Source organism: Hyperolius riggenbachi, chromosome 12 (assembly GCF_040937935.1).
Source record: "Hyperolius riggenbachi isolate aHypRig1 chromosome 12, aHypRig1.pri, whole genome shotgun sequence".
NCBI lineage: Eukaryota > Metazoa > Chordata > Amphibia > Anura > Hyperoliidae > Hyperolius > Hyperolius riggenbachi.
In genome coordinates, this window is record NC_090657.1 from 7193405 (window position 1) to 7220724 (window position 27320).

Genomic DNA, 27320 nt, shown 5'->3' on the forward strand with positions numbered 1-27320 from the left:
GTCTACTATTGGTATTACCTGGTGCACATTTTTCCTCATGCCTCTAGGAAGGCGTGTAACAATCCCCCCGCAATGGGTGTGACGGGAGGGAAGGGAAGTCTAAGGGGGGCACATCTATCTCATCATGTCACATGTCACTTCGGGTATCCTTTACCTGAAATTTTGTCGTGAGTGAGACTGCAGCCTGCAGTGTAAAGCTCACCGGCATATGACATGCCATAAAACTCTTGCATTGCAGAGAGCCACATCTGAATGCATGGGATAGGACAAAAAGGTCGGTATAGTTATTGTAGTAATTAGCTTTTGCTTTATACAAAAAACATTTCTGAATTTATTTGCTCTAATAATACATAATACCACCAATGTATTCTATTGTTCCTTTAACACATAACACAAGTTTCTTTGGTAAAAGTTTTGTCTTCTGCCATCAATTCAAAATCATCAAAAAAAGTAAATAGTTTATGCTGGGATCTGTAAAACATTAAAAGGCTGTGAGAGCAAAAACAATAAACTTACTTTTTTAGCTTTCAAACACAAAATAAGACGGTGGGATTCTTGGAAAGTCCTATTTAAAAGTACTACTACAGATACAACTGTTTATCTCATGAGTTTATTTATAGTGTAGTTTAGATTTGTGAAGTGAGAGGGATATGGAGACTGACATATTTTTTTTAAGCAATACCAGCTGCAGAGTTCTCCCCAGAATTTATTTCCAGCCGGGTGGCATGAAAAAGTAGTCGGGTGGGGCGAGATATGGGAATACAGAGCAGGTGCTTCTCTGCTCAACTCTGCGTCCAACAGAGGAGGTGGTGAGCCAATGACAGCCGGGTGCTCACCAAAACTAGCCGGGTGGAGCGCCCAGCTAAAGAGCTTGGGGAGAACACTGCAGTTGTCTGTCTATACTGCTGATCCTATGGCTTTAATACAGCTATAGACCCTGAACAAGCATGCAGCAGATCAGGTGTTTCTGACATTTTTGTTAAATCTGGCAAGATTAGCTGCATGCTTGTTTCTGGTGTGATTCAGACACTACTGCAGCCAAATAGATCAGCAGGGCTGCCAGGCAACTGGTATTGTTTAAAAAGGAAATAAATATGGCAGCCTTTATATACTTCTCACTTCAGGTTCCCTTTAACAAGCTAAAAAAGAACATATACAAGTATTGTACTGTCCACGTTTTGATTTCAGTGAATGTTATATAGTAAATGAAGAGAATTCTGTTCCTGGTGGGGCCATGTCTTTTGCCCACAGTTTAAGGCTAAATCCTCATGTCATTTCTGCCCTTTACTTTTTTTCTTTTCTCCTCCAATCGCTGAGTCACCTCAGCCTTGCTTGTAAACACAAGTGAGCAGGGGATCATGTTTCAGATAGGCAGCTAGGCAGGGAAATAAAGAGAAGAGGAGGAAAATATTATAGATAAAAAGAACCCCCAGCATGCAACTGTTTGGCACTGACTCCTAAAGGGCCAGTGCTCCTAAAGTATGTGATAACTCCAAACCATAACAGCAGAAAAAGGTTTGCAAGTTTTGAATGCAGGATTAGCATCTTTATAACTTAATACACTCAGATCAGTTGCTGTTGAAATTTGATTTTTATGTTAACAATCCTGCTTTAAAGGAGTAAGATACAAGCGTAAATTGGTAATACTGTAGAGGCAGGTACAAATTCATATAAATTCGCTGTGGTGAATGGGCTGCAATTTTATTGACTTATTCAGATACCAGAAAATAAATATAATGGTGTATAGATTGTGTGTTGCTGCTTTGATGATTTGTTTAGTTTTTTGTGTTTTTTTTTTTTGTCTAAGTTCTATTTTTCTGTCATCTTTCAGTGTTATCCACTGGTTAAGAACTTTACAATACTAACACTCTCCTCTACATGGCTCTATTCCCACCCGCCTCTCTGTGCAGGAGGAAGGTGCTTAGAGAAGGTTATATCCTGCTATTGTTTTGTAGTTTCCTATTTTTGCAGTATTTGTGTCCACAAGTAAGAGATGGCTGCCATGCCTTTTCTCTGCTCTGAATATTTATATTGTCCTGTCTGCTTGGACCTGTTCCGAGAACCTGTCACCATCCCCTGTGGGCACACATTCTGCTTGACATGCATTACCCAGTGCTGGGCTTTGCAGGGAGTGCCAACAGCTTGCCCCCAGTGTCGTTCCTCCTTCCGACCGGAATCCTCACCACGGCTGTGCAAGAACAGTATTCTATCACAGATGGTGGATGATGTCTCCAAGCTACAAGGATCCAGCGAGAGATGCACAGATCTGAGTATTCCAGCAACAGCTATGGGAATACCACAGAAAATTCATTTCCAGGAAGATGCCTCAGGAGGAAGCATTGGAAATGAGACCAGCAACAACCTTACTATACCACCTATGTACAGTGCCCAGGTAAGGACTTTGGGTCATGTTAATATTTTTGCTGGTACAGGACTTTCCTGTTATGACAATTTGATGAAAACTGTCAGTTGTCATCTATATCTATTTAACACTCGCAACTTTGCAATTATTCTTATATAACATTTATTAAGTGTACAGTGGGATGCGAGAGTTTGGGCAACCTTGTTAATCATCATGATTTCCCTGTATAAATCGTTGGTTGTTACGATAAAAGATGTCAGTTAAATATATCATATAGGAGACACACACAGTGATATTTGAGAAGTGAAATTAAGTTTATTGGATTTACAAAAATTGTGCAATAATTGTTTGTTTAAATCAAATTATGGAGGTGCATAAATTTGGTACCTACAGTAAAATATGGTGGTGGTTCCATCATGCTGTGGGGCTGTGTGGCCAGTGCAGGGACTGGGAATCTTGTCAAAGTTGAGGGACGCATGGATTCCACTCAGTATCAGCAGATTCTGGAGACCAATGTCCAGGAATCAGTGACAAAGCTGAAGCTGCGCCGGGGCTGGATCTTTCAACAAGACAACGACCCTAAACACTGCTCAAAATCCACTAAGGCATTCATGCGGAGGAATAATACGCTGCTGTTGCAATTTAAAAGCTAGAGGGGGAGCGCAGATCGGGAGACCCAGGTGAGGGAGGGGGCTGTCGCTGTGCCCAATACCCCCTTCCTGCCCGCTACCCCCTCCAGCTCGGCAGCCCCTCCACCCACGGCTGGGGGGGGGCGGTTTTTCACAAGTTTGCCTCAGGCTGCAAAATGTCCAGAACCGGCCCTGTATGCGAGTTGCTACATTTTGGTTACTGCATGTGAACACATGGTATATCCCTAGCACTAGACCTACTAAGAAATTGTCTGAAGTCTCTTTCTATTTTCCAGTACAGCAGGTGTTGTAAAAAATAGAGCTTTTGGAATTCAAGTAACTAGAAGACAACAGAGTTTTATGTGACAGAGAAAAGGCTTTTGATATGGTTTTAGTGCTGAAAAGTTCAAAGAGTCGAACTTCTATTTGTTTTGCAGCTCTGCAAAGCAGATTTGTCACAGCTGCTGTTTAGAATTCAGTCTTAAATTGAAGCACATTAAAATGAAAATAAAAATATGAGATTCCGTTTTATGTTCTATTTACTTTTAGAAAAACACATACAATTAATCATCTCAGAAGTTTATTTTCACTTCAGGATTTCATTAAATTAATGTGTTCCTCACACAAGAACTTTGTCAGGGCAATGTTATTCTATAGCAGCAATAGGAGGAAGGAGCTGCTAAAAACAATACAGGAAATCGTGTTTTCAGTCTGCCTTGGTGTCTCTAAAATCTACCAGTTTTGACATTGCACTGTGCGAAGTGAAACAATGGACAATTTTAACCTCAGGGCATTGTTCTTTCACTCTTCCTTGTTTACAATGGTTACATTAAAAATAGAAGAAACTGGTGTTATAACAATAAACATGTGTTGTAACAAAAATACAACATGATTACAAAGCTGGAAATCTGACTGCAGTCCAGCACAGACAGTAGGAGGAAAAGTGGAAACAGGACGCATCTATATAGCTATATGAAGGCCTTTTTTTTCTTGACACTATTTCTATATAATATGATAAACAGCTTGCCCACCACTCCTAGAGTCCAACTCAAAACCTCTGGAGCCAGAGCCTACTGTCATGCTTCCCCTACCCTTTGGAATGCCTTGCCACAACCAGTCAAGACAGCTCCAACCCTGGTGGCGTTTAAAGAGACACTGAAGCGAAAAAAAAATGATGATATTATGATTTGTATGTGTAGCACTGCTAAGAAATAAAACATTAAGATCAGATACATCAGTCTAATTGTTTCCAGTACAGGAAGAGTTAAGAAACTCCAGTTGTTATCTCTATGCAAAAAAGCAATTAAGCTCTATGACTTTCAAAGTCGTGGAGAGGGCTGTTATCTGACTTTTATTATCTCAAGTGTTATTGAACTAATTACTTTTCTTCTGCCAGAGGAGAGGTCATTAGTTCACAGACTGCTCTGAAAGAATCATTTTGAATGCTGAGTGTTGTGTAATCTGCACATATTAGATAATGATGCAATGTTAGAAAAAACACTATATACCTGAAAATAAAAATATGAGAATATTTTCTTTGCTGCTAAACTTCTAGTAATTATTCATAGTACACAACCAATTCATTATATCATATATTTTTTTTCACTTCAGTGTCTCTTTAAATCAAAACTGAATAGCCACCGGTTTAGTCTGACATTTATGATCACACAACTTTCCCTTGTAAACTGTGTAGTATTAAACACACACTTGCTTATTCCACACCATAAACGTCATACAGCAACTTAAAGGGAACCTTAACTGAGAGGGATATGGATGTTTCCTATTAAACAATACCAGTTGCCTGGCAGTCCTGCTGTTCTCTTTGGCTGCAGTAGTGGCTGAATCACACCCTGAAACAAGCATGCAGCTAATCCAGTCTGACATCAGTCAGAGCACCTGATCTGCATGCTTGTTCAGGGGCTGTGGCTGAAAGTATTAGAGACACAGGATCAGCAGGAGAGTCAGGCAACTGGTATTATTTTAAAAGGAAAAATCCATCTCCTTCTCAGTTTAGGTTCCCTTTAATGGGCCCATATGGGTTATGGACACTAATCAGTGAGTAATACAATGAAGAAGTGTAGCACAGGCAGCTGATGTGACTTGCACATTTCTTTTGTTGCATAGTAGATTTATTTTATTTTTATTTTTTTTGCACTATTTTTATAAAATATAATAAACAGTATGTCCTAAACAGAAATGGTGAAAGGGAGGGCAATATTAGCTGTTCTGAAGATCCTATATTTTTTTGTTTTATAACACTAGTAAAAAGGCCCGCCCGTTAAAAAACGGGTGCTAAGTCACAGCCGCTACCCCCCGCAATGCGCACACATACGCGTCCCGCTTGCTCGTTCCCCACCACTGTCTAAGGCAGGGAACACACTTGTCTTTCAGTTTTCCGCACGCGTTTTTCTGCATGCTTTTTCTGCACACCAAGTGTGTCTCTATGCAGGAAAACGCACGTGTTTTTTCCTAGCAGCTAATGTAACTTATAGAGAAAACTGACGGAATGTGCAGAATCATGATGCAGAATTTCAGTTTTTTTTCTGCGCACGAAAAACGCATTAAGTGTGGACTAGCCCATTGATTCACGTGTGTCATGAATTCTCTATGCAGGTTGTCTCCTTCATTAGAGACACCAGGAGGAGCCAGTGTTTCGGCCTGAACAATGAGATTAAAAAGAAGAGAACTGATATGGCTCCCTTTTGTGGGGCCCTTGAATATCAAAATTTGGAGATGAATATCTATAATAGACTGGAGAATCTTGAGAATGAAATTATTATGAAAAAGAAACGGAAATTTATAAGGGACTCAATCCCGGTCTACACACTGGCCCCCCGGAGTGTACCACAGGAAGAGGTGGAATGTGAGTGGAGCACACATAACCAATTCTATGAGACAATAGATGTCACAGGGATGGATGTTACAGAAATCGGTGAGACCATTGACGTAGGGGTAAATGAGGAGGTGGATGAGACCCCCCGAGAGATGGCTCAGCGGGAGTGGGGGGAACTTTTGGGGGCGGAGGGTGGGGTGGAGCCCGAAACAACCATAGAGTTAGAGGACTCCATTAGAGAGGATCAACCAGAGACCCCGAATGCCCCCAATGAACCGATTGAAGCACAGGTGGGATATACTCACTGGGAAACAATTGGGAAACCAGTGAGAACTATGATCCAGCATGGGGGGGGGGGCTCATAATAGGAGCAATTTGAACAGAGATGTAAGGAAAAAGGAGTTTAAGACAAGCCACAATACACACAAAATGGCAACAAGAGGTAAAGAACTCCATAAGAGGAATTCCAATATCTCCACTCATAATAGATATTCCCCATTAATAGATATGTCTGAGGAATATGGGAATCCCAAACTCAATATAAATTCAAAGAATCAGAGGGGAAATAGGGGGAACCCTCAAATAATCTTTGATAACAATAAAAGGACATCCAATAAGACCAACTCAAATTTGAGGACTCATGATGATCAGGTGAAAGAGAGGGTCATCAAAAAGAGGTCCAATGTTTATGATAATTCGAAAAGAAATAGCATGATTAATGAGTATTTTTTAGCTCAAGGCAGACCCACAGGGGAGAAAAGAGGGGGAGGCGGAAGAGGGGTGTCAGAGGGGGGGGGAGGAAGAATAGGAGAGCCAGATAACCACCAGCCCTCAAATCCCAAAAACTGACAAAGAAAGGGGAATATATAACTTAAGTGGGGTAGAAATAAGAGAAGTGGATAAGAGGGTATTAGAGAAGGGTTTAAAATTTGCCCCCTCCGCAAAATTAAACAAACTTGAAACGTATATTGATATCAAGAAATATATGCGGAAATTATGCTTAAAGAAATATTTTCATAAAAACCCAATGCTCCCCAAACCCATAGATGTGACCTTTCACCATACCAATTTAAGAAATCCATCTAAATTTAACCCCACAAATGAAACCAGCAAAGAAATGCATATTTTTGAACATATTGTGGAGAAATATTTAAGGAGAATTAAACCCCTACCCACATCCTTGAATAATTTAACTCAAGAAGAAATGAAAGCAATTAAAGATCTTCAATATAATAAAAGCATTGTCATATGACCTGCAGATAAAGGGGGCAGTATAGTCGTCCAAAGTGAGAACGACTATAAACAGGAAGCTTATCGAGTCTTAACCACTTCACCACTGAGGGGTTTTACCCCCTGACCACCAGAGCAATTTTCACCTTTCAGCGCTCCTTCCATTCATTCGTCTATAACTTTATTATTACTTATCCCAATGAAATGAACTATATCTTGTTTTTTTCGCCACCAATTAGGCTTTCTTTAGGTGGGACATTATGCCAAGAATTATTTTATTCTAAATGTGTTTTAATGGGGAAATAGGAAAAAATGTGGGAAAAAATTATTATTTTTCAGTTTTCGGCCATTATAGTTTTTAAATAAAGCATGCTACTGTAATTAAAACCCATGAAATGTATTAACCCATTTGTCCCGGTTATAAAACCATTTAAATTATGTCCCTATCACAATGTTTGGCCACAATATTTTATTTGGAAATAAAGGTGCATTTTTTTCAGTTTTGCTTCCATCCCTAATTACAAGCCCGCAGTTTATAAAGTAACAGTGTTATACCCTCTTGACATAAATATTTAAAAAGTTCAGTCCCTAAGGTAACTATTTATGTTTTTGTTTTTATTGTATTTTTTTTTTTTTTAATTACAACAAAAAAAAAAAAATTGGGGAGTGTGGGAGGTAATGAGTTAATTTATTGTGTAAATGTAATGTTTGTGTATGTAAATGCTTTTAGGGTGTAGTTTACTATTTGGCCACAAGATGGCCACAGAGTGTTTGTTTACATGCGACCTGTAAGCGTCCGGAAGGACGCTTACAGGAAGCAGTAGGAGGCTGGGAGATTCACAATGATCTCGCTGTTTCTGAAAGAAGCAGCAGATCATTGCGGGGCTTAGATCAACAAACGGGAATGGATCTTCCCGTTCATTGATCCCCGGGCGAGCGGGCGGCGGCGTGCACGAGCGGCGGGTGCGCGGACAGCGGCGGTAGCGTGGAAGGTACGGATTTCTCCGTCCCTGGTTTTTTAGGGGGGAAAAAAGGGACGGAGAAATTCGTACCGCCGGGGGTAAAGTGGTTAAATAATACAAACACAAATAAACAATTGCGGGTTGACCCTGGTGAACATTTTGGAGAAGAATTAGGACATATATTAAAAGATGCCCATCAAGAGGGCATCCTAAACAAAAAAGAATTTGAGTTTGTGAGTATATCCCACCACAGGACGGCGATCTTTTACCATCTCCCCAAGATACATAAGGGCCTGGTTGATCCCCCAGGGAGGCCTATTGTCTCGGGGGTGGGGTCAATTACATCCAACCTGTCCAGGTATGTGGATACTTTCCTTCAAAAATATGTTAGATCTATCCCCGCCTTTCTGGAAGATACCAGACATGCTCTAAACATTATAGAGGGGATTGGATGGGAGAAAGGGTGGCTATTTGCCACCCTGGATGTAGCATCTCTATATACCGCAATACAACATGAAGATGGCCTGGCAGCCATCAATTATTACTTGGGGTTGGACCCTATTATGAAAAGTGAACAGAGGAAATTAATTCTACGGTCAATCGAATTTATTTTGAAACATAATCATTTTAGATATGGAGATGAACATTTCCTGGCAGCACGGTGGCGTAGTGGTTAGCTCTCTCGCCTTGCAGCGCTGGGTCCCTGGTTCGAATCCCAGCCAGGGCACTATCTGCAAAGAGTTTGTATGTTCTCTCCGTGTCTGCGTGGGTTTCATCCGGGCACTCTGGTTTCCTCCCACATTCCATAAACATACAGATAAGTTAATTGGCTCCCCCTAAAAATTGGCCCTAGGCTACAGTACTTACACTACATAATATAGACATATGGCAATGGTAGGGATTAGATTGTGAGCTCCTTTGAGGGACAGTGACAAGACAATATATATATATATATATATATATACACTGTACAGCGCTGCGTAATATGTCGGTCCTATATAAATACTAAATAATAATAATAATTTCCTCCAGACGAGCAGGACGGCAATGGGGACCAGGTTCGCTCCGGGGTATGCCAACCTGTTTATGGCCCATTGGGAACATACTTATGTATATGGGCCTGAGGGCCCCGGCGCGGACCTGGTCCTCTGGAAACGTCTTATTGATGACGTCCTGCTCGTCTGGAGGGGTTCTGAGGATTCCTTGAGGGAGTTTGTGGGTAGGTTGAACTGTAACACGGTCAACCTGAGATTTACATCAGAGATTAGTGATAAGGAAATTAGTTTTTTAGATTTGAGCATTTATATAGAGAATGATTGTTTAAAAACACGCACGTTTGCAAAACCCACGGATGTTAATAGTTATATTCCAACCACCAGCTGCCATTTACCTATGTGGCTTGACAACATCCCAAAAGGCCAATTTGTACGTATGAAACGTAATTGCACAGAGGACATCCAATACCAAAAAGAAGTAGATACCTTGGCAGATAGATTTAGGGAAAAGGGATACACTGAGGAAATTATAGAGGAAGCCAAGAGAGAGGTAGAGAGGATGGATAGAAAAGATTTATTATGTAAAAGGAGGGTTGGAGACTCGCAGGACCACTCCTTAAAGATGAGTCTGAGATATGGCCCACGCAGTCGAGTGGTATGCAATATTATTGCCAAAAACTGGCCTATTTTAAGAGAAGATAAGGTTTTAAATGGGATCCTGCCAACCAACCCAGCTATCACCTATAGGAAAAATGTGGGCCTAAGGGTGGCATTGGCAGCTGGTGACTATATTCATAGATATTGTAACGATTGTGGAACTTTCTCCGTGATCAGCGCACAACGCGTGCGCTGACACGGCGGAAATCCTCCACAAGCGTATATTTGCAGGAACCCAGCAAAAGGTGCTACGCACCCGTAGAGGGAAATTCCTGTCGGCAGATGGCGCTGGGGAGTGCAGAGGAACCAATCCTCTGTACCTCCACAAATGCCAGACAGGAATTGTACGAAGCGCAGAACGCAATCGCAAGAGAGGCGATTGCGAATGAGAACGAGCAAAGGGATAGGTTGTATGTGTGTGCGCCAATCTAGTCGCCACCCCGCAACCGCGCACACACAACAGCAGATACGAAATAGGAACGCGATCGCGAGAGGTGCGATCGCCAGACGTGACACAAGGCAGATCAGAATAGAATACGAGGGTAGCAAAGGCACAGCAAATAATACAATAAGGAGATACGGAAAATAACAAATGCTAGCTAACCGCGAACACCGCACTCATTCGCAACAGTGCACGCGGTTATGCGCGGCCTCCACGTGATAAGCGCAATAGAGACAAGCACGCCTAACTAACCATCGACAGACAAACATGAAACAGAGGACGCGAGCGCTTGCTTAACGGTTACCTCACTGAGCCTCCAGCAAGCGTAGCAGACAAGACAGACACACGAAAACAGGGACAAGCGAGAGATAGGATCCACAGCACTAGCGAAAAGTGGCTAGCGCGATCCAGGTACAGAGTAGCAGAACAGAAGGATCCCCAGCGCTAGCGAAAAGTAGCTAGCGCGATCCCAGAAGACAGAACAGAAGGATCCCCAGCGCTAGCGAAAAGTAGCTAGCGCGATCCCAGGAGACAGAACAGAAGAGATAGCTGGTAGCAACCGCTGCACCAGCTATACTCCAAGAATAGAGATCAGAACCATTTCCTGTCGACCACCTTTGGGACGGGACAATGGCTACAGGCAAGACAAGACATAACAGGCAATACAGATAATACAACCTGACTGGGCTAGAAGGGGAGCCTAAAGCAACCCCCAGGAATGAACTATACTAGATAGCAATGGCTGACACTCCAGCAGTGTCCATCAGGAACAGACCATGGAAGGGAAATGACCAGCAAAGCCTTCTGGGAAACATAAAGCTCTTATAGTGCCAGTCATCAAAGAAGGCAGGTAGGGGATTTGCATAACGAATGTATGCAAATTCCCCAGCAAGAGAACAGACCAGAACTTGCAATGGAAAGACAGGCCTCTGTTCCAGAGACCTGCAGCCCACAGACTAGAGGAATGGACAAACAGCTGTCTGCCTGTGCAGTCAGCTGAGCGGATCATCACAGATATAAGGGGGGAGATGGGGGGGGGATTTGTAAGGTGTGGGAGGTGTGTTAGTTGTAGAAAGACGAAAGGTTATAAGAAAATAACTGAGGTTAGGGGGGTAAAGAGACTTATAAAATTAGAGAATTGATTACATGTGACACTAGGGGTGTCATTTATTGTCTGACATGCCCCTGTGGAAAATATATGTGGGACGTACCAAAAGATCCTTATCCAGCAGGATTGGGGAGCATTTAAATAATATTGGGAAGGGGTGGCAAGGACACCCACTTTCCAAACATTTTGAAAGTCACCACAACTGTTGTGTAAGGGATGTAATTTACCTTGGGTGGGAGGTGGTACATAGGGATATAAGGGGCGGTGATAACCTCGCCAAAATGTCAAGACAGGAGAGCAGATGGATCTTTAATTTAGATAGCCTTGCTCCAAAGGGATTGAATGAGGAGATGGAGCTGTTTGGATTTATGAAGTAGGTATGGAGTGTTGTATGTGCGAGCGTTCTGGTTCCCTGTAAAAAGACTGGTTCCCTGAGGAAGTTTATTAATTATTAATTGAATACATGAGGTTGTGATGTTTTGATGTTTTGAAATATTTGCAGTGGCAACTGTACTCACAATATGTATGCCCTGGGGACACAGAGTGCTAAAGTAAACTCCAATATGTATATAGCTGCATGTCCCTCGAGCTTTGGAATATGTGAAACCATTAGTAGAACTGTCCCTTTAATGTAGAAGAAGGGGAGGAGCGGTGATTTGGATGTCAGCTGGTATAAAAAGACAACTGGTTCAATGGCTCCTAAGATTCTGATGAAGACGGTCGCTACCGTTGAAACATGTCAATCAACTTTACACTGCAGTAGAGGTGAAGGGGTGCCCCATTCTATCTACTAGTCAGCGTACTTTTGCCTGCCCATCTGCCTGAGGAGAGTGCACAGTATAGCACCGGCTAGGTGGAACGCAGGGAAGTAGCCTGAGCAGCGTAGGTGAGACGCACTGGAGGAAGTGACATCATCACCAAGGAGCAGAGAACCGGAAGTTGATACCGGAGTGAGAGGCGGCGGTGAGAGACGGCTTTCCGCTGCTGATTCCCTTGTATGCTCACCTGGATTACTCTCTTGAAGCGGACGACCCACTTATCAGTCCATGTGGAACTGGGACACTGCAACTATTCACTGAAGAAACGCCATAGGAGGTGAGATAACGATATAAGTGCTTCCAGTGGTTGCTGGATTGTCCATAAGGATTCTATGTGAAGGAGTGTAGTGCTATTGGAACAGTGACACAGTATACATTTCGATTTAGCTGAGTACTTGCAATAAGGATTTGGACTTTGTACGTGTAATCACAGGAAACTGGGGCATTGATATAACCCTTTTTTAAGCCCCACAGCTTTATTTCCTTGGATCCTCAATTTTTATATCTCTATTTTATTTATATGTTTTTTAATTTCTGATATATCTTTTGATTTTGATTTTTAAGAGGAGAATATTCTTAATAATTTTTAAAGGGAACCAGTACTCTTTAGTGTGGTGGTGTGGATGTGTTGAGCGTTACCAGGTTTGTCCTTTTACATACACCTTTTTAGTAGATGTGTGTTTTTTAAATACATAAAAATAAAGTAAGACAGTATAATCCTACATAGTGAGAATTTATTTGTCCAGCGCACCTCTCAAGATATTATAAAATTACATGAGTTCTCAGTTTTTCTGTGCAGAAAACGTACACGAAAACAGTCAAGTGTGTTCCCTGCCTGAAGTATAAATGGCAGTATGGAGCTAGTGGATGCCCCTTGGATGCGATCTGGCCCCCACAGTCTGGACTTGGCTGCTCCCGATAAAACCACTGTAGTAAAAGAAGAAAAGAGAGGGGCGCTCTGAGTCCGTTGCACTGCTGGACTGTGCTCTAATAGGACAGGTCTCACCTGTTTGTGGTGGGGCTTGCACAGCGTACACAGCCCAGATCAGCCTTGTCCATCTTAGCCGAGCCGGGGACTGAGCTCTAACGCGGGGCGAAAGTGACGTCACTCGCTCCAGGAAGTAGTAGGTCAGTTGCCGGGTAACGCCAGACAGCTCAATCCTCATTGAGCTGTCTGGCGTTACCCGGCAACTGATCTACTACTTCCTGGAGCGAGTGACGTCACTTCCGCCCCGCGTTAGAGCTCAGTCCCCGGCTCGGCTAAGAGGGACAAGGCTGATCTGGGCTGTGTACGCTGTGCAAGCCCCACCACAAACAGGTGAGACCTGTCCTATTAGAGCACAGTCCAGCAGTGCAACGGACTCAGAGCGCCCCTCTCTTTTCTTCTTCTGCCTGAAGTATAGGCACACAGGGAGCTGCTTGCTTGGCAGTTGTAAAAAGCTGTTATTTCCCACAATGCAATGAGAACCTCTGTGAACCACACACAGCAAACTGTCAGATCCGTCCCTGTGTCCTAACTGCCCTGGCTGCGCACATGCTCAGTACAGAGAAGCCAGGGACACACAGCCATTCAGTGGATGAAGCAGGGACACTTGCATTTTATTGTATAGGATGTTATAGGAACATTATGATAAACATTTGTTCTTATCCACAGCAGTCATCCGTCAGGAGAGCAGTGAGTCAGGTGTTTGCAGACATAACACGGATTCTACAGGCCTCAGGATATCGGCTGCTGAATATGATGGAACAAGCAGAGCGCCACCAGTTACTGCAGGATGGAGATAACCAGGAGATGGAAGGTCTCACCTTCTCAGTGACACAGCCGGCCCAAGTGGTTCCAGATCAACTGCAGGATCAATTACAGGTCATTATTCCATTTTGTCTTTAACCCATTGTCTCTGTATTCCTTTTATTATGTTCCTTAGAACAATAACCATCAGGGGCGTAACTAAAGGGGAGGCGCCTCTTCGACCTCAGGGGGGCACAGAGCTAAAAGGGAGCCCCGCCCCCAACTACTACCACACTCCCTCTGAAGGGGTTAATCCTCCAGATAAGATGTTTTTGTGGCTACACTGGTTATGGGTGTGAAGATTTTGATGTCCACACTTGTTAACCGCGGGCATTTTTCACCTTGTGGACAAGAGGGATTTTCACCTGTCAGCGCTCCTCCCTTTCATTCCCCAATAACTTTATCAGTACTTATCACAACAAAGTGATCTATACCTTGTTTTTTTCCACCACCAATTAAGCTTTCTTTGGGTGGTACATTATGATAAGAATTATTTTATTCTAAATGCATTATAATAGGAATAATAAGAAGAAAAAAAATGGAAAACAAAATCATTATTTTTCAGTTTTCAGCCATTACAGTTTTAAAATAATTTATGCTACCATAATTAAAATCCACACATTTTATTTGGCCATTTGTCCCGGTTGTTGCAACGTTAAAATTATACCCCTAGTGTAATGTATGGTGACAATATTTTATTTGGAAATAAAGGTGCATTTTGTCAGTTTTACATCCTGTTATATGTTAAATGTTTTGAGATTTTAATCAAATTATATAAAATATTTGATGACTTGATTTCTGCACATGGCTAGGGCCCTGCCATTTGGAGACTTAAGTTATTGGTATACGGTGTCATGAGATTGAGATATCAAAACTATTGTTTAATATAGTGATACTTATACAATATCGGTTACTGGATATACAGTATATAACGCTAGGATTTAAAACGAACAAGTCCGTTGACCATTTGGTCCTTTGCTCGTGGAATTTGAGGTCACAAGTGTCATTACAAAATAGATTTCTGTCAAGTCAGGCTTCGGGTGGCTGAAATTGTATCTTGACTTTACTCGACAGGTGGTTGCTGGGTGATGTGATGTAATTCTACGTTAGTCTGAGTTAGCAAAGGAGGCTTTATTAACCATATGTAGTAGCATTATTGCTGGTCCAATCAGAAGGCAGAACAGTAGGAATACTGAGTACTAACATATGTATAAGAACCAGCAGGAAGGTCTGGTCTGGCACCCACTCCCACTCTCACTTTCACACACACATTCATTCATTCTCTTTACATGACAGACACATATACACATACGCTCAAATAGAAGACTACTACAAACAATAGATTCCATATACAGATTATACAGCAATTTACTCATTCTGTTTTTATATATTTTGTAACTGATTTTGATGTACCGAAGAACTGTACCTTATTGATTATTGACTATCTACGAAGATTAATAACGTTTAATTAAAATCCACATTTACTGTCTCCTGAGGACTTTGTTTTTAAACAAACATTTTTTAAACCCATTTTATAACACATCCATCACTAATTTTTAGCCCATCATTTATTAATTATATGCCCTGTTGACATAGATAATTTATTTATATTCCCCAAAGTCAGTAGGTGTATTTTACTATTTTGCCACAAGATGTCCCTGCTGAGCAAAAATCCTATTAGCATACAACGTACGCTAAATAGGATACAATGTGTAGTTACATTGTAACTAGGGAAGTGACGTCACAATGGCGGCAGGGAGATTCATGAATGGGAACATTGTTTCCATTCATTCATGTAATGATCGGGCGGCGGAAATCACGGCGGCGGCTCCATTTACAGCGCGGCGGCTCCATTTACAGAACAAAAACAGTGTTTATTCCCGGCGGACTTGTACGGATTGGCACAGGGGACTTCTGTCCCCTGCAGCCAATCCCCTCTGCTAGCGGCAACAGCACGATCGCGGGAATTTGCCCTCAGGATTGCCCACAGACCCCCCAAACTGCAGGCACGTGACTAGTGCGTCCCTGCGGCTCTAGCTGCTGCCACTGCGGTCGTGAGGCTCACATCCACGCGGCCAAAATGGTTAATGACTATTGCAAGATGGGTCGCCAGTCTTGGAAAGGGGTAGGCAAGGGAAAGAGTGTGAACGCTGGGGGGGTCCATCACAGTTTTATAACAAATTTTTATTGAGTTTTCTTTTTTTTTTTAACAAAACAAATAAATAATTAAAGAGAACAAAAAGCATCTCACTGACAGCTCAAGGAGGACCCCCCCCTCCCATGTCATTTCTGGTTTACTTGGCTAGAGAAAAGCCAACTTTTATGTCACCTCTAATTTACCTATCGTACCTGTCAACTGTTCTGTTAAATACCACTTTGTATCATTAAAAGGGGTCACTATCTCACGTATTTCCCGTTCGGAGAAAGACCTCAGGATAAATTGTCTCCATGTTTTGAAGAACCCTTTTGTTTTTTTATCCTTGTGTGTTAATGCTTCCAGCCTGTCTAATATGAAGAGATGAATGAGTTCTTCCTTGAAGTCCCACTCCGTTGGCGCACTGGGATAAATCCATTTATTAAAGATCACCTTACGGGCTGACATTATTATTGAGTGAGCTAGTTTAGATATAGTGACGCCAGCCACAGAGGGGTCCCCGAGGAGGAGGCCTTCAGTGGAGTATAATGGAATAACCTCAATAATGGATTCATTTCAGGTTTGATTTTACAGACTGAGTCAATATAGCGGGCAACTTTAACCCAATAGGTTGAAATGATTGGGCAAGACCATAAACAGTGGAACAAGTCTGCATCTGGTAGGGTTCATTAAGGGCATACTGGAGAGTAGTGAGGAGGGGGATTGTTGTATTTAATGTTAAATTCATATTTAGCTCTGTGAATGAGCTTGAACTGGGATTATCTCCAATTTTCTCCTGAAATTAGTTTATGAGATATACGATACCCTTCAATAATTTTTTTTTCTGCATCCTCCCCTGGAATGTCTCTCGACCAGCATGTTAAGTTATTTAAGGCTTTAGTTGAGATACAAATTTGTTGGAGGTTGGGATTCTCACAGTTTCTCAGCATGGGAAGCTCCCTCCTCCCTCAGACAAGCTGAAATTGAGAGCAGAGACCTGTCTGTGACTAATAAACAAAGCACACACACAGTGCCTGCAGGGAGCGTGGAGGGGGCGTGCATCACTTCTCCCTATCACAGCAGAGGCAGTGCATTCCTCTCTGCCTCAACAAAGCCTGACAAAGAAAAGAAGATTAGATATATTACAGAGACAGTGCAACTAGAAAAGGCTGCAGTAAGCCAGACCAAATTAGAACAGGTATAGGAACGTATAAGATAGAAGAAATAAGGCTGAAAATGTTGTTACAGAGTATCTTTAACCTACCCTCTCTTAAGTCAATAAGGTTCCCAAGTCTCTTTATCCCTTTATTCTGCCAATCTAGGAAACCACCATGGGCTATGCTGGCTTGAAAACCACGGTGGCCCCATAAGGGCTGTATTTCGACACTCAATATGACAAGAGAAATAATGTATGGAGTTCCCTCCAAGCTATCACTGTGTCTTTCCCATCACAGTTTTGCTGCCTGGGAGGCCCCCTGATTTGTAGTTATACCTCTGATTAACCATGATGATGAGTTTGCTAGAAGGTGAGATTTACAACAAATAACCACATATACAGTACAGACCAAAAGTTTGGACACACCTTCTCATTCAAAGAGTTTTTGCTTTGCTTTTGCTTTGATTACTGCTTTGCACACTCTTGGCATTCTCTTGATGAGCTTCAGGAGGTAGTCACCTGAAATGGTCTTCCAACAGTCTTGAAGGAGTTCCCAGAGATGCTTAGCACTTGTTGGACCTTTTGCCTTCACTCTGCTCACCCCAAACCATCTCGATTGGGTTCAGGTCTGGTGACTGTGGAGGCCAGGTCATCTGGCGCAGCACCCCATGACTCTCCTTCCTGGTCAAATAGCCCTTACACAGCCTGGAGGTGTGTTTGGGGTCATTGTCCTGTTGAAAAATAAATGATGGTCCAACTAAACTCAAACCGGATGGAAGCATGCCGCTGCAAGATGCTGAGGTGGCCATGCTGGTTCAGTATGCCTTCAATTTTGAATAAATCCCCAACAGTGTCACCAGCAAAGCACCCCCACACCCTCACACCTCCTCCTCCATGCTTCACGGTGGGAATCAGACATGTAGAGACCATCCGTTCACCTTTTCTAAGTCACACAAAGACATGATGGTTGGAACCAAAAATCTCAAATTTGGACTCATCAGACCAAAGCACAGATTTCCACTGGTCTAATGTCCATTCCTTGTGTTCTTTAGCCCAACAAGTCTCTTCTGCTTGTTGCCTGTCCTTAGCAGTGGTTTCCTAGCAGATATTCTACCATGAAGGCCTGATTCACACAGTCTCCTCTTAACAGTTGTTCTAGAGATGTGTCTGCTGCCAGAACTCTGTGTGGCATTGACCTGGTCTCTAATCTGAGCTGCTGTTAACCTGCGATTTCTGAGGCTGGATGAACTTATCCTCCGCAGCAGAGGTGACTCTTGGTCTTCCTTTCCGCATGTGAGCCAGTTTCTTTGTAGCGTTTGATAGTTTTTTAGACTGCACTTGGGGACACTTTTAAAGTTTTCCCAATTTTTCGGACTGACTGACCTTCATTTCTTAAAGTAATGATGGCCACTTGTTTTTCTTTACTTAGCTGCTTTTTTCTTGCCATAATACAAATTCTAACAGTCTGTTCAGTAGGACTATCAGCTGTGTATCCACCTGACTTCTCCACAACACAACTGATGGTCTCAACCCCATTTGTAAGGCAAGAAATCCAACTTATTAAACCTGACAGGGAACACCTGGGAAGTGAAAACCATTTCAGGTGACTACCTCTTGAAGCTCACCAAGAGAATGCCAAGAGTGTGCAAAGCAGTCATCAAAGCAAAATGTGGCTACTTTGCAGAACCTAGAATATGACATATTTTCAGTTGCTTCACACTTGTTGGTTATGTACTATACTTCCACATGTGTTCATTCATAGTTTGGATGCCTTCAGTGTGACTCTACAATGTTCATAGTCATGAAAATAAAGAAAACTCTTTGAATGAGAAGGTGTGTCCAAACTTTTGCTCTGTACTGTATGAGTTTTTCCTGATATGGCTTTTTTGGCTAAACTGGGTATGATCTCTCTATTAACATCGCTACAAAGGTGGTTACATTCAAGCTGGCCTTCACCCTAGTGGCAGGTAGCTCATATGGCTGAATTTTAACAATTTCACCCCCAAGTGCTTTTTACCCTATTGGACCAGAGCAATTTTCACCTGTCAGTGCTCCTCCCTTTTATTCCCTAATAACTTTATTACTACTTATCACAAGAAAATGATCTATACCTTGTTATTTTTGCCACCAATTAGGCTTTCTGTGGGTAGTACATTTTGCTAAGAATTTTTTTATTCTAAATGCATTTTAATGGGAAAAATAAGAAAATAAAGGAAAAAAATCATTATTTCTCAGTTTTTGGCCATTATAGTTTTAAAATTAAACATTCTCCTGTGGATAAAAGCGAAAAATTTTATTTGCCCAGTTGTCCCGATTATTAAACCGTTTAAGTTGTGTCGCTATTACAATATATGGCGACAATATATTATGTGGAAATATAGGTGTTTTTCTGCTTTCCCTCATAAAATATAGATTAAAAGAGCTGAGTCCCTAAAGCAACTATTTATGTTTTGTTTTGTTTTTAACTGATTTTTAATAAGTCAGTTTGCCATTAACCGTTTAAAGAGGAACTCCAGCCTAAACAAACATACTTTCATTAAGTTACATTACTTATGTTATTTAAAATAGATAGGTAATATAATCTCTTACCTACCCTGTTTTAAAAGAACAGGCAAATGTTTGATTTCATGATGGCAGCCATCTTTTTTGTTGTAATGAGGTGACAGGGAGTATGATACACAGTTCCAACTGTCCTGTGTGCTGATCACCCCTCCCAGTTACTAGGCAATGTGAATAACAACATAGCAAATCCCATCATGCTCTGCACAGCATCAGGGAAAAAAGCCCGGGCTTTTTTTCTTTGATGGGTGGAGCTTAGATAAAAATACAGCAAAAAATGATGCTTTGGTAAGAAAAACTAAGTTCTGATGCTGTGAAACTGTTAAAGAAGCACCAAGCCTTTTCAGTTCTGCAGAGTAGATTTTTAGTCCGGAGGTTCACTTTAAGTTACATTAGTTATGTTAATTAAAATAGATAGGTAATATAATTTCTTACCCACCCTGTTTTAAAAGAACAGGCAAATGTTTGTGATTTCATAAGGGCAGCCATCTTTTTGGTTGAAAGAAGGTGACAGGGAGGATGAGACACAGTTCCAACTGTCCTGTGTGCTGATCACCCCTCCCAGTTGCTAGGCAACGTGAACAACAACATCAGAAATCCCATCATGCTTTGCACAGCATCAGGGAAAAACCGCACAGCAGTTTTGATGGGTGGAGCTTAGCTAAAAATGCAGCTAAAAATGATGCTTTGGTAAGAAAAACAAAGTTCTGATGCTGTGAAACTGTTAAAGAAACACCAAGCCTTTTCAGTTCTGCTGAGTAGATTTTTAGTCCGGAGGTTCACTTTAAGGTTGTTCTCTCCTAAAAAATATGGCCAAATATTTTCCCCCCCCTTTTTTACAGTTCTGCTGTAGCATGACAATAGCTAGGCTGCTTTGCCGTAAAGGTCAGTGCCTCCCTTCTCTTCTGCAGAGTTTGAATTAGCCTAACACTTGTTGGATTACGTGACACTGAACACTTTACAAAAGTAAATGATTTGTGTTTGTATAATAGGAGGAGAACCATTCCAGGGTACAGAATATACAGTGGACTGGACTCCATGAAGCCGTCACTAAATTTAAATCATGTTTGCTGGAGGTGTGTGCAGATCACATGGGAAGGCTGGTACAGCAAGGTGAGCCCTCATTATTGCTGGGAAACATTTATACATTTGGGACAAAAGAGAGATCAGAACATTAAAGGACACCTGACCTGTGCAAAGCTACCTAAGGAAAGCACAGAAGAATGTTCATGCTGGATACCCATACCTGTGTGCGTTGTCCGTTCCGCCCCTCTTGCCCACCGGTTCCTGTAATCACTCCTTGAAAATGTTTACTTGTGGCTAAAATCAATTTGTCAGACAGGAAGAGGCAGGCTAGCTGTGATGTTCCCTCATATCACCCTCATATCCCTTCCCCTAAAGGGGAGTGAATGGGATGAGGAAGAGGAGTGAATGGGGGAGGGGCGATTGGAGAGAACATTGCAGTAAGCCTGCCTCTTCCTGCCTGAAAATTTGACTTTAGCCCAAACACAACATTTTCAAGAAATCATTACGGGGACCATAACGAGGAGAGGAATAGACTAACACAGGCATATGTAGATCCAGCATAAACATACCTCTCTTACTTTAGGTAACATAACCTTTGGTCAGGTGTCCTTTAAAGCAGTATAAAAACCTGGCATAATATTCAATAAAAACATGTTTTTCTACTTTTTATATTCCATACGGTTATCATATTTGCTTTTGTGCATAAGTATTATTATTCATTTAGAAATGATACATCCCCAAAGTACACTTTTTTTTCTCTGAGAGCTGACTTTGCATTTTATTTATAACTGCGTTATTCATCTTCTAACGTAAGCAGAAATGCTTTCTGATTGTCTGGCTGTGTTCAGGGGACCCGGCAGTGTCAGAGAAGTGTTTGTTTACATTCCTCACTTGATACAATTAAATACAAGATAACATTATCTGCACTTCTGATGCGTCCAGCTTTGCTTGCAGGGAACTTCTAATTCCTGTGTGTAACCCTTTGAATGCTGTTCTAGTAAAAAAAAAATGCTGGTTGTATATAATATGCTGTAAATAATCTATTTGAGCAAAGAAGAAATGCAGGGTTTAATTCCACTTTAAGCTTTATTTATGCATATTACATTATCTGCTACATAGTTATGTTAAGTGAAAAAGGACACTTCATCTTGTTCACTCCCTAGCCCTAGCGATCTCCTCCAATTGCTACAGGCTGCAGCCATTACAAGTGTCCATGAATCCTAAGGCCAAGTATGGGTGACACAAGGGGCCATATGCAATTCACTTTTTCTCCTGAGTTTTCTGCAGACATCAACAAGTACATTTTTAAGCGTTACGATTGTAATGCGTAAAATTTTACTCATTACAACCGGAACGTGTAAAAATGTACTTGTTGATGTCTGCAATAGCTTCCTGCACCGGCAGGGATGCATAAAAACGTACGCATGGCGGCCAGCCGACTCCCAGTCGGCAAAAACGAAACTAGCTGGTGGCGGGGGACCAGAGGAGCCATGAGTGGCTACGAGGGCACAGGATGGCTGCAGGGGGGCTGGTAGAAGCAGAACTAGCTGGCGGTGGGGGACTGAAGCAGCAGTGAGTGACTATGAGGGCATAGGATGGCTGCATGGGGCTGGTAGAAGCAGAACTAGCTGGCGGCGGGGGACCGGAGCAGCAGTGAGTGACTACGAGGGCACAGGATGGCTGCATGGGGCTGGTAGAAGCAGAACTAGCTGGTGGCGGGGGACTGGAGCAGCAGTGAGTGACTACGAGGGCACAGGATGGCTGCATGGGGCTGGTAGAAGCAGAACTAGCTGGTGGCGGGGGACTGGAGCAGCAGTGAGTGACTACGAGGGCACAGGATGGCTGCATGGGGCTGGTAGAAGCAGAACTAGCTGGCGGCGGGGGACTGGAGCAGCAGTGAGTGACTACGAGGGCACAGGATGGCTGCAGGGGGCTGGTAGAAGCAGAACTAGCTGGCGGCGGGGGACTGGAGCAGCAGTGAGTGACTGCGAGGGCACAGGATGGCTGCATGGGGCTGGTAGAAGCAGAACTAGCTGGTGGCGGGGGACTGGAGCAGCAGTGAGTGGCTATGAGGGCACAGGATGGCTGCATGGGGCTGGGAGAAGCAGAACTAGCTGGTGGCGGGGGACTGGAGCAGCAGTGAGTGACTGCGAGGACACAGGATGGCTGCATGGGGCTGGGAGAAGCAGAACTAGCTGGCAGCGGGGGACGGGAGCAGCAGTGAGTGACTGCGAGGGCACAGGATGGCTGCATGGGGCTGGTAGAAGCAGAACTAGCTGGTGGCGGGGGACTGGAGCAGCAGTGAGTGACTAGGAGGGCACAGGATGGCTGCATGGGGCTGGTAGAAGCAGAACTAGCTGGAGGCGGGGGACTGGAGCAGCAGTGAGTGGCTACGAGGGCACAGGATGGCTGCATGGGGCTGGTAGAAGCAGAACTAGCTGGTGACGGGGGACTGGAGCAGCAGTGACTACGAGGGCACAGGATGGCTGCATGGGGCTGGTAGAAGCAGAACTAGCTGGCGGCGGGGGACTGGAGCAGCAGTGAGTGGCTACGAGGGCACAGGATGGCTGCATGGGGCTGGTAGAAGCAGAACTAGCTGGCGGCGGGGGACTGGAGCAGCAGCGAGTAACTACAAGGGCACAGGATGGCTGCATGGGGCTCGTAGAAGCAGAACTAGCTGGCGGCGGGGGACTGGAGCAGCAGCGAGTAACTACAAGGGCACAGGATGGCTGCATGGGGCTGGTAGAAGCAGAACTAGCTGGCGGCGGGGGACTGGAGCAGCAGTGAGTGACTGTGAGGGCACAGGATGGCTGCATGGGGCTGGTAGAAGCAGAACTAGCTGGTGGCGGGGGACTGGAGCAGCAGTGAGTGGCTACGAGGGCACAGGATGGCTGCATGGGGCTGGTAGAAGCAGAACTAGCTGGTGGCGGGGGACCGGAGCAGCAGTGAGTGACTACGAGGGCACAGGATGGCTGCAGGGGGCTGGTAGAAGCAGAACTAGCTGGTGGCAGGGGACCGGAGGAGCCATGAGTGGCTGCGAGGGCACAGGATGGCTGCAGGGGGCTGGTAGAAGCAGAACTAGCTGGTGGCGGGGGACTGGAGCAGCAGTGAGTGGCTACGAGGGCACAGGATGGCTGCAGGGGGCAGGTAGAAGCAGAACTAGCTGGTGGCGGGGGACTGGAGCAGCAGTGAGTGACTGTGAGGGCACAGGATGGCTGCATGGGGCTGGTAGAAGCAGAACTAGCTGGTGGCGGGGGACTGGAGCAGCAGTGAGTGGCTACGAGGGCACAGGATGGCTGCATGGGGCTGGTAGAAGCAGAACTAGCTGGTGGCGGGGGACCGGAGCAGCAGTGAGTGACTACGAGGGCACAGGATGGCTGCAGGGGGCAGGTAGAAGCAGAACTAGCTGGTGGCAGAGGACCGGAGGAGCCATGAGTGGCTGCGAGGGCACAGGATGGCTGCAGGGGGCTGGTAGAAGCAGAACTAGCTGGTGGCGGGGGACTGGAGCAGCAGTGAGTGGCTACGAGGGCACAGGATGGCTGCAGGGGGCAGGTAGAAGCAGAACTAGCTGGTGGCGGGGGACTGGAGCAGCAGTGAGTGACTACGAGGGCACAGGATGGCTGCATGGGGCTGGTAGAAGCAGAACTAGCTGGTGGCGGGGGACTGAAGCAGCAGTGAGTGGCTACGAGGGCACAGGATGGCTGCAGGGGGCAGGTAGAAGCAGAACTAGCTGGTGGCGGGGGACTGGAGCAGCAGTGAGTGACTACGAGGGCACAGGATGGCTGCATGGGGCTGGTAGAAGCAGAACTAGCTGGTGGCGGGGGACTGGAGCAGCAGTGAGTGACTGAGGGCACAGGATGGCTGCATGGGGCTGGTAGAAGCAGAACTAGCTGGTGGCGGGGGACTGGAGCAGCAGTGAGTGGCTACGAGGGCACAGGATGGCTGCAGGGGGCAGGTAGAAGCAGAACTAGCTGGTGGCAGGGGACCGGAGGAGCCATGAGTGGCTGCGAGGGCACAGGATGGCTGCATGGGGCTGGTAGAAGCCCCAGGTAAGTAAAACTCATTTTTTTTACAGTTAAGGTTCCCTGTATGTTTTGTGACTGGCTGTCATCTTTACTCTCGTTTACCGTTGTTTTTCTATTCTGGAGTGTGATCCAGATGAAGCTAGCAAATGAGGTGTCCCATTGCACTAACATCTCATCTTATATGTCTTAGTAAAGCCATTATTTTGTTTTACAGTGTGGAGTGCACAGACCGCCTGCCCGGCATCATCACCTAAAGTGTTGGGCGGTCCTTTGCAATCTTTCATCCCAAGGGTACGAGCTGATTTTCTACAGTGTAAGCTATTTAACGATTATATGTTTGAGAGTGAAACTTCTTAAGTAATTGTATAATCCCTGTACGCTGATTAATAGTTCCCTTTCTCCTATCTAGATTTTCGTGAAATCAGTCTGGATCCAGATACAGCCCACCACAACTTATGCCTTATGCAAGAAAATCGCAGAGTTTTGTGCAAGCTGCACCCTCAAGCCTACCCAGATTCTCCTGGACGCTTTGACCATTACACCCAAGTGCTGGGCAGAGAGCCAATGGGTCATGGCAAGCACTATTGGGAGGTCCATCTATCTGGTAATCAAGTGATCTTGGGTATAACGTACCAGAATATCGCTCGCAAGGGTCACCAGAGCTACTGCTTGGCAGGAAGGAATTCTCAGTCTTGGTGCTTGGAATGGAGCAGCACCCGTTGCTATGCATGGCATGATGGCCAAAGAGTTTTAGTGGCTACAGGACTGCAAGAGAAACTTGGCATTTTTCTGAATTGGGAGGGAGGTAGCGTGTCTTTCCATGAGGTATCAGATGATATGGCACTTCTGCATAGATTTCATGCTTCCTTCACCGAGCCGGTATATCCCATATTTTACATCAGCTGGAACTCTATTGTGTCTATTGCAGAAGCAAATCCAACTCACCCCAGGGCTCAGAATAAGCATTTCTATAGGCAAATGTCAGCAAGCTTTTGACAGCTCGCAATGGGGTATATTCTCGAAAAATGTGGTCATCAGAATAACGTGCGTGAAGTCTTATGGCCTGTACCCACCTCGCGATTTTGTCCACGATCCTTACAACAACCAGCATTTTTTTTTTTTGGAGCAATCATTTCTGCTGGAGGCTGCGGTAAGTAGAAAAAAAAACCACACAGGGACACCAGGAGCCCTTATGGTGCATTATCGAAGGATAAATGGCTGAAAACAAGAGTATATTATACTAATAAGTGTAGGTTGCCATAAGAGGCTACTCAATACTCAACTAGGCATGCAGGGAAATCCCGTCCCCACTCTGTCTTTTTAGGAATCGGTCGCTGCTCCTTAGAAAAAGACTTCACTCCAACCAGGTGTCGTGAAGACCCCACGTAGTGGGGTAGTATAACGGGATGCAGAAGAGTAGGAAGTGCCCTTGTAGATGACTGTATGCAACAATTACATGATTTTACATCAAAAGATTCTTGCCTACCTTATATAAGGAGACTTTAGCACCCTAATTGACCTGAGGAAGCGGTTGGAGACGCGAAACATGTTGTCTGAAGTGCTGACTAACAATAAAATATTTATACTTTTCAAAAAAGTGGAATTCTCCTTATATAAGGTAGGCAAGTATCTTTTGATATAAATTCATGTAATTGTTGCATACAGTCATTTACAAGGGTGCCACTGCCTCCTACATCCCAATCATTTCTGCTATCTCGTGACATGGGTCCAGGTGGGCAATTAGGTGAATGATGCTTTGCAACACGCAGATCTCTGACAATATCCAATGACTCCCACTTAGTGCCGTATTCATTTGAACTCCAGCAGTTAGTGGCGTCATGTGCCGTTCACGTTCGCAAGAAGATGGATCAGGGAACCTCATGTCACTGTGAGGTTCCCCCGATCCATCAACAAGTTAGTATTCAGCTTTAGGGCCCGTTCCCACTAGCTGCGAATTTGTGTGCATTTTCTGCACACAGATTCACTTATCAATGGATTTCATTGGGCCTGTTTCTACTACATCCTGAATTTGCATACAGAAAACATCTGGACAGCAGTGCTACAAAATTTGTATGGCGTTTTCAATTATTTATAACAGCCAGGTTCAAACACAGCTAAGTGAGACAAATTAGTTAAGTCTCCATTCATGCATTACTGATATGCAAAATGTATTATCAGATGTTTGTAAAGAACTTTATGTATGGGCAGTAATATTTTATGCATCTGAATACCATGTGTAACATGTCTACTACAGTTGAGTGAATATACCCAAATACTTGCAGTAGACACACTTGGCTTCTCTACTCCAAAGTAGTTTACAACTAACTAGTAACTCTCCAACCATTTTGCAAATGTGATTATGGTCAAACAAGGCTGCAAAGCAATTTAGACCCTGAATAGTTAATCCTAACCTTTGAGATATAAGTGAACCCCAGGCAGGCAGATAAATAGTCACTTAGGCCTCAAATCACTAAGCTTTATTAAACACTTTACCGAACGTTTGATAATTTACCTCATGGGTAAAATCTAATTTTGAATTCACCAAAGTGTTACAGATTTATTCAATGTTTTATCGATAAAACATTCGATAAATGT

General features: G+C 43.8%; 1 protein-coding gene across 2 annotated transcripts; it reads left to right on the plus strand.

Annotated features, from left to right (window-relative positions):
* Nucleotides 1-1993: 1993 nt before the first annotated feature.
* Nucleotides 1994-26342, plus strand: LOC137542583 (probable E3 ubiquitin-protein ligase TRIML1). 2 transcript variants are annotated; one of them, XM_068264612.1, is made up of 5 exons: nucleotides 1994-2392; nucleotides 13691-13900; nucleotides 20667-20787; nucleotides 24940-25038; nucleotides 25135-26342. In XM_068264612.1, exons 1-5 carry the CDS (start codon nucleotides 1994-1996, stop codon nucleotides 25719-25721), a joined length of 1416 nt encoding a protein of 471 aa, XP_068120713.1. In that variant the 3' UTR covers nucleotides 25722-26342. The 2 variants fall into 2 exon arrangements, with proteins under 2 accessions (XP_068120713.1, XP_068120714.1); XM_068264613.1 differs by having other exon boundaries at nucleotides 13694-13900.
* The last annotated feature ends 978 nt before the right edge of the window (nucleotides 26343-27320 follow it).

Bases quoted from the DNA above. Each gene is read 5' to 3' on its own strand.
- LOC137542583 (XM_068264612.1), top strand. From the start codon at position 1,994: ATGGCTGCCATGCCTTTTCTCTGCTCTGAATATTTATATTGTCCTGTC. The intron at 2,393-13,690 runs GTAAGGACTTTG...TCTTATCCACAG, and splicing joins CACCTATGTACAGTGCCCAG to CAGTCATCCGTCAGGAGAGC. The intron at 25,039-25,134 runs GTAAGCTATTTA...TCTCCTATCTAG, and splicing joins ACGAGCTGATTTTCTACAGT to ATTTTCGTGAAATCAGTCTG.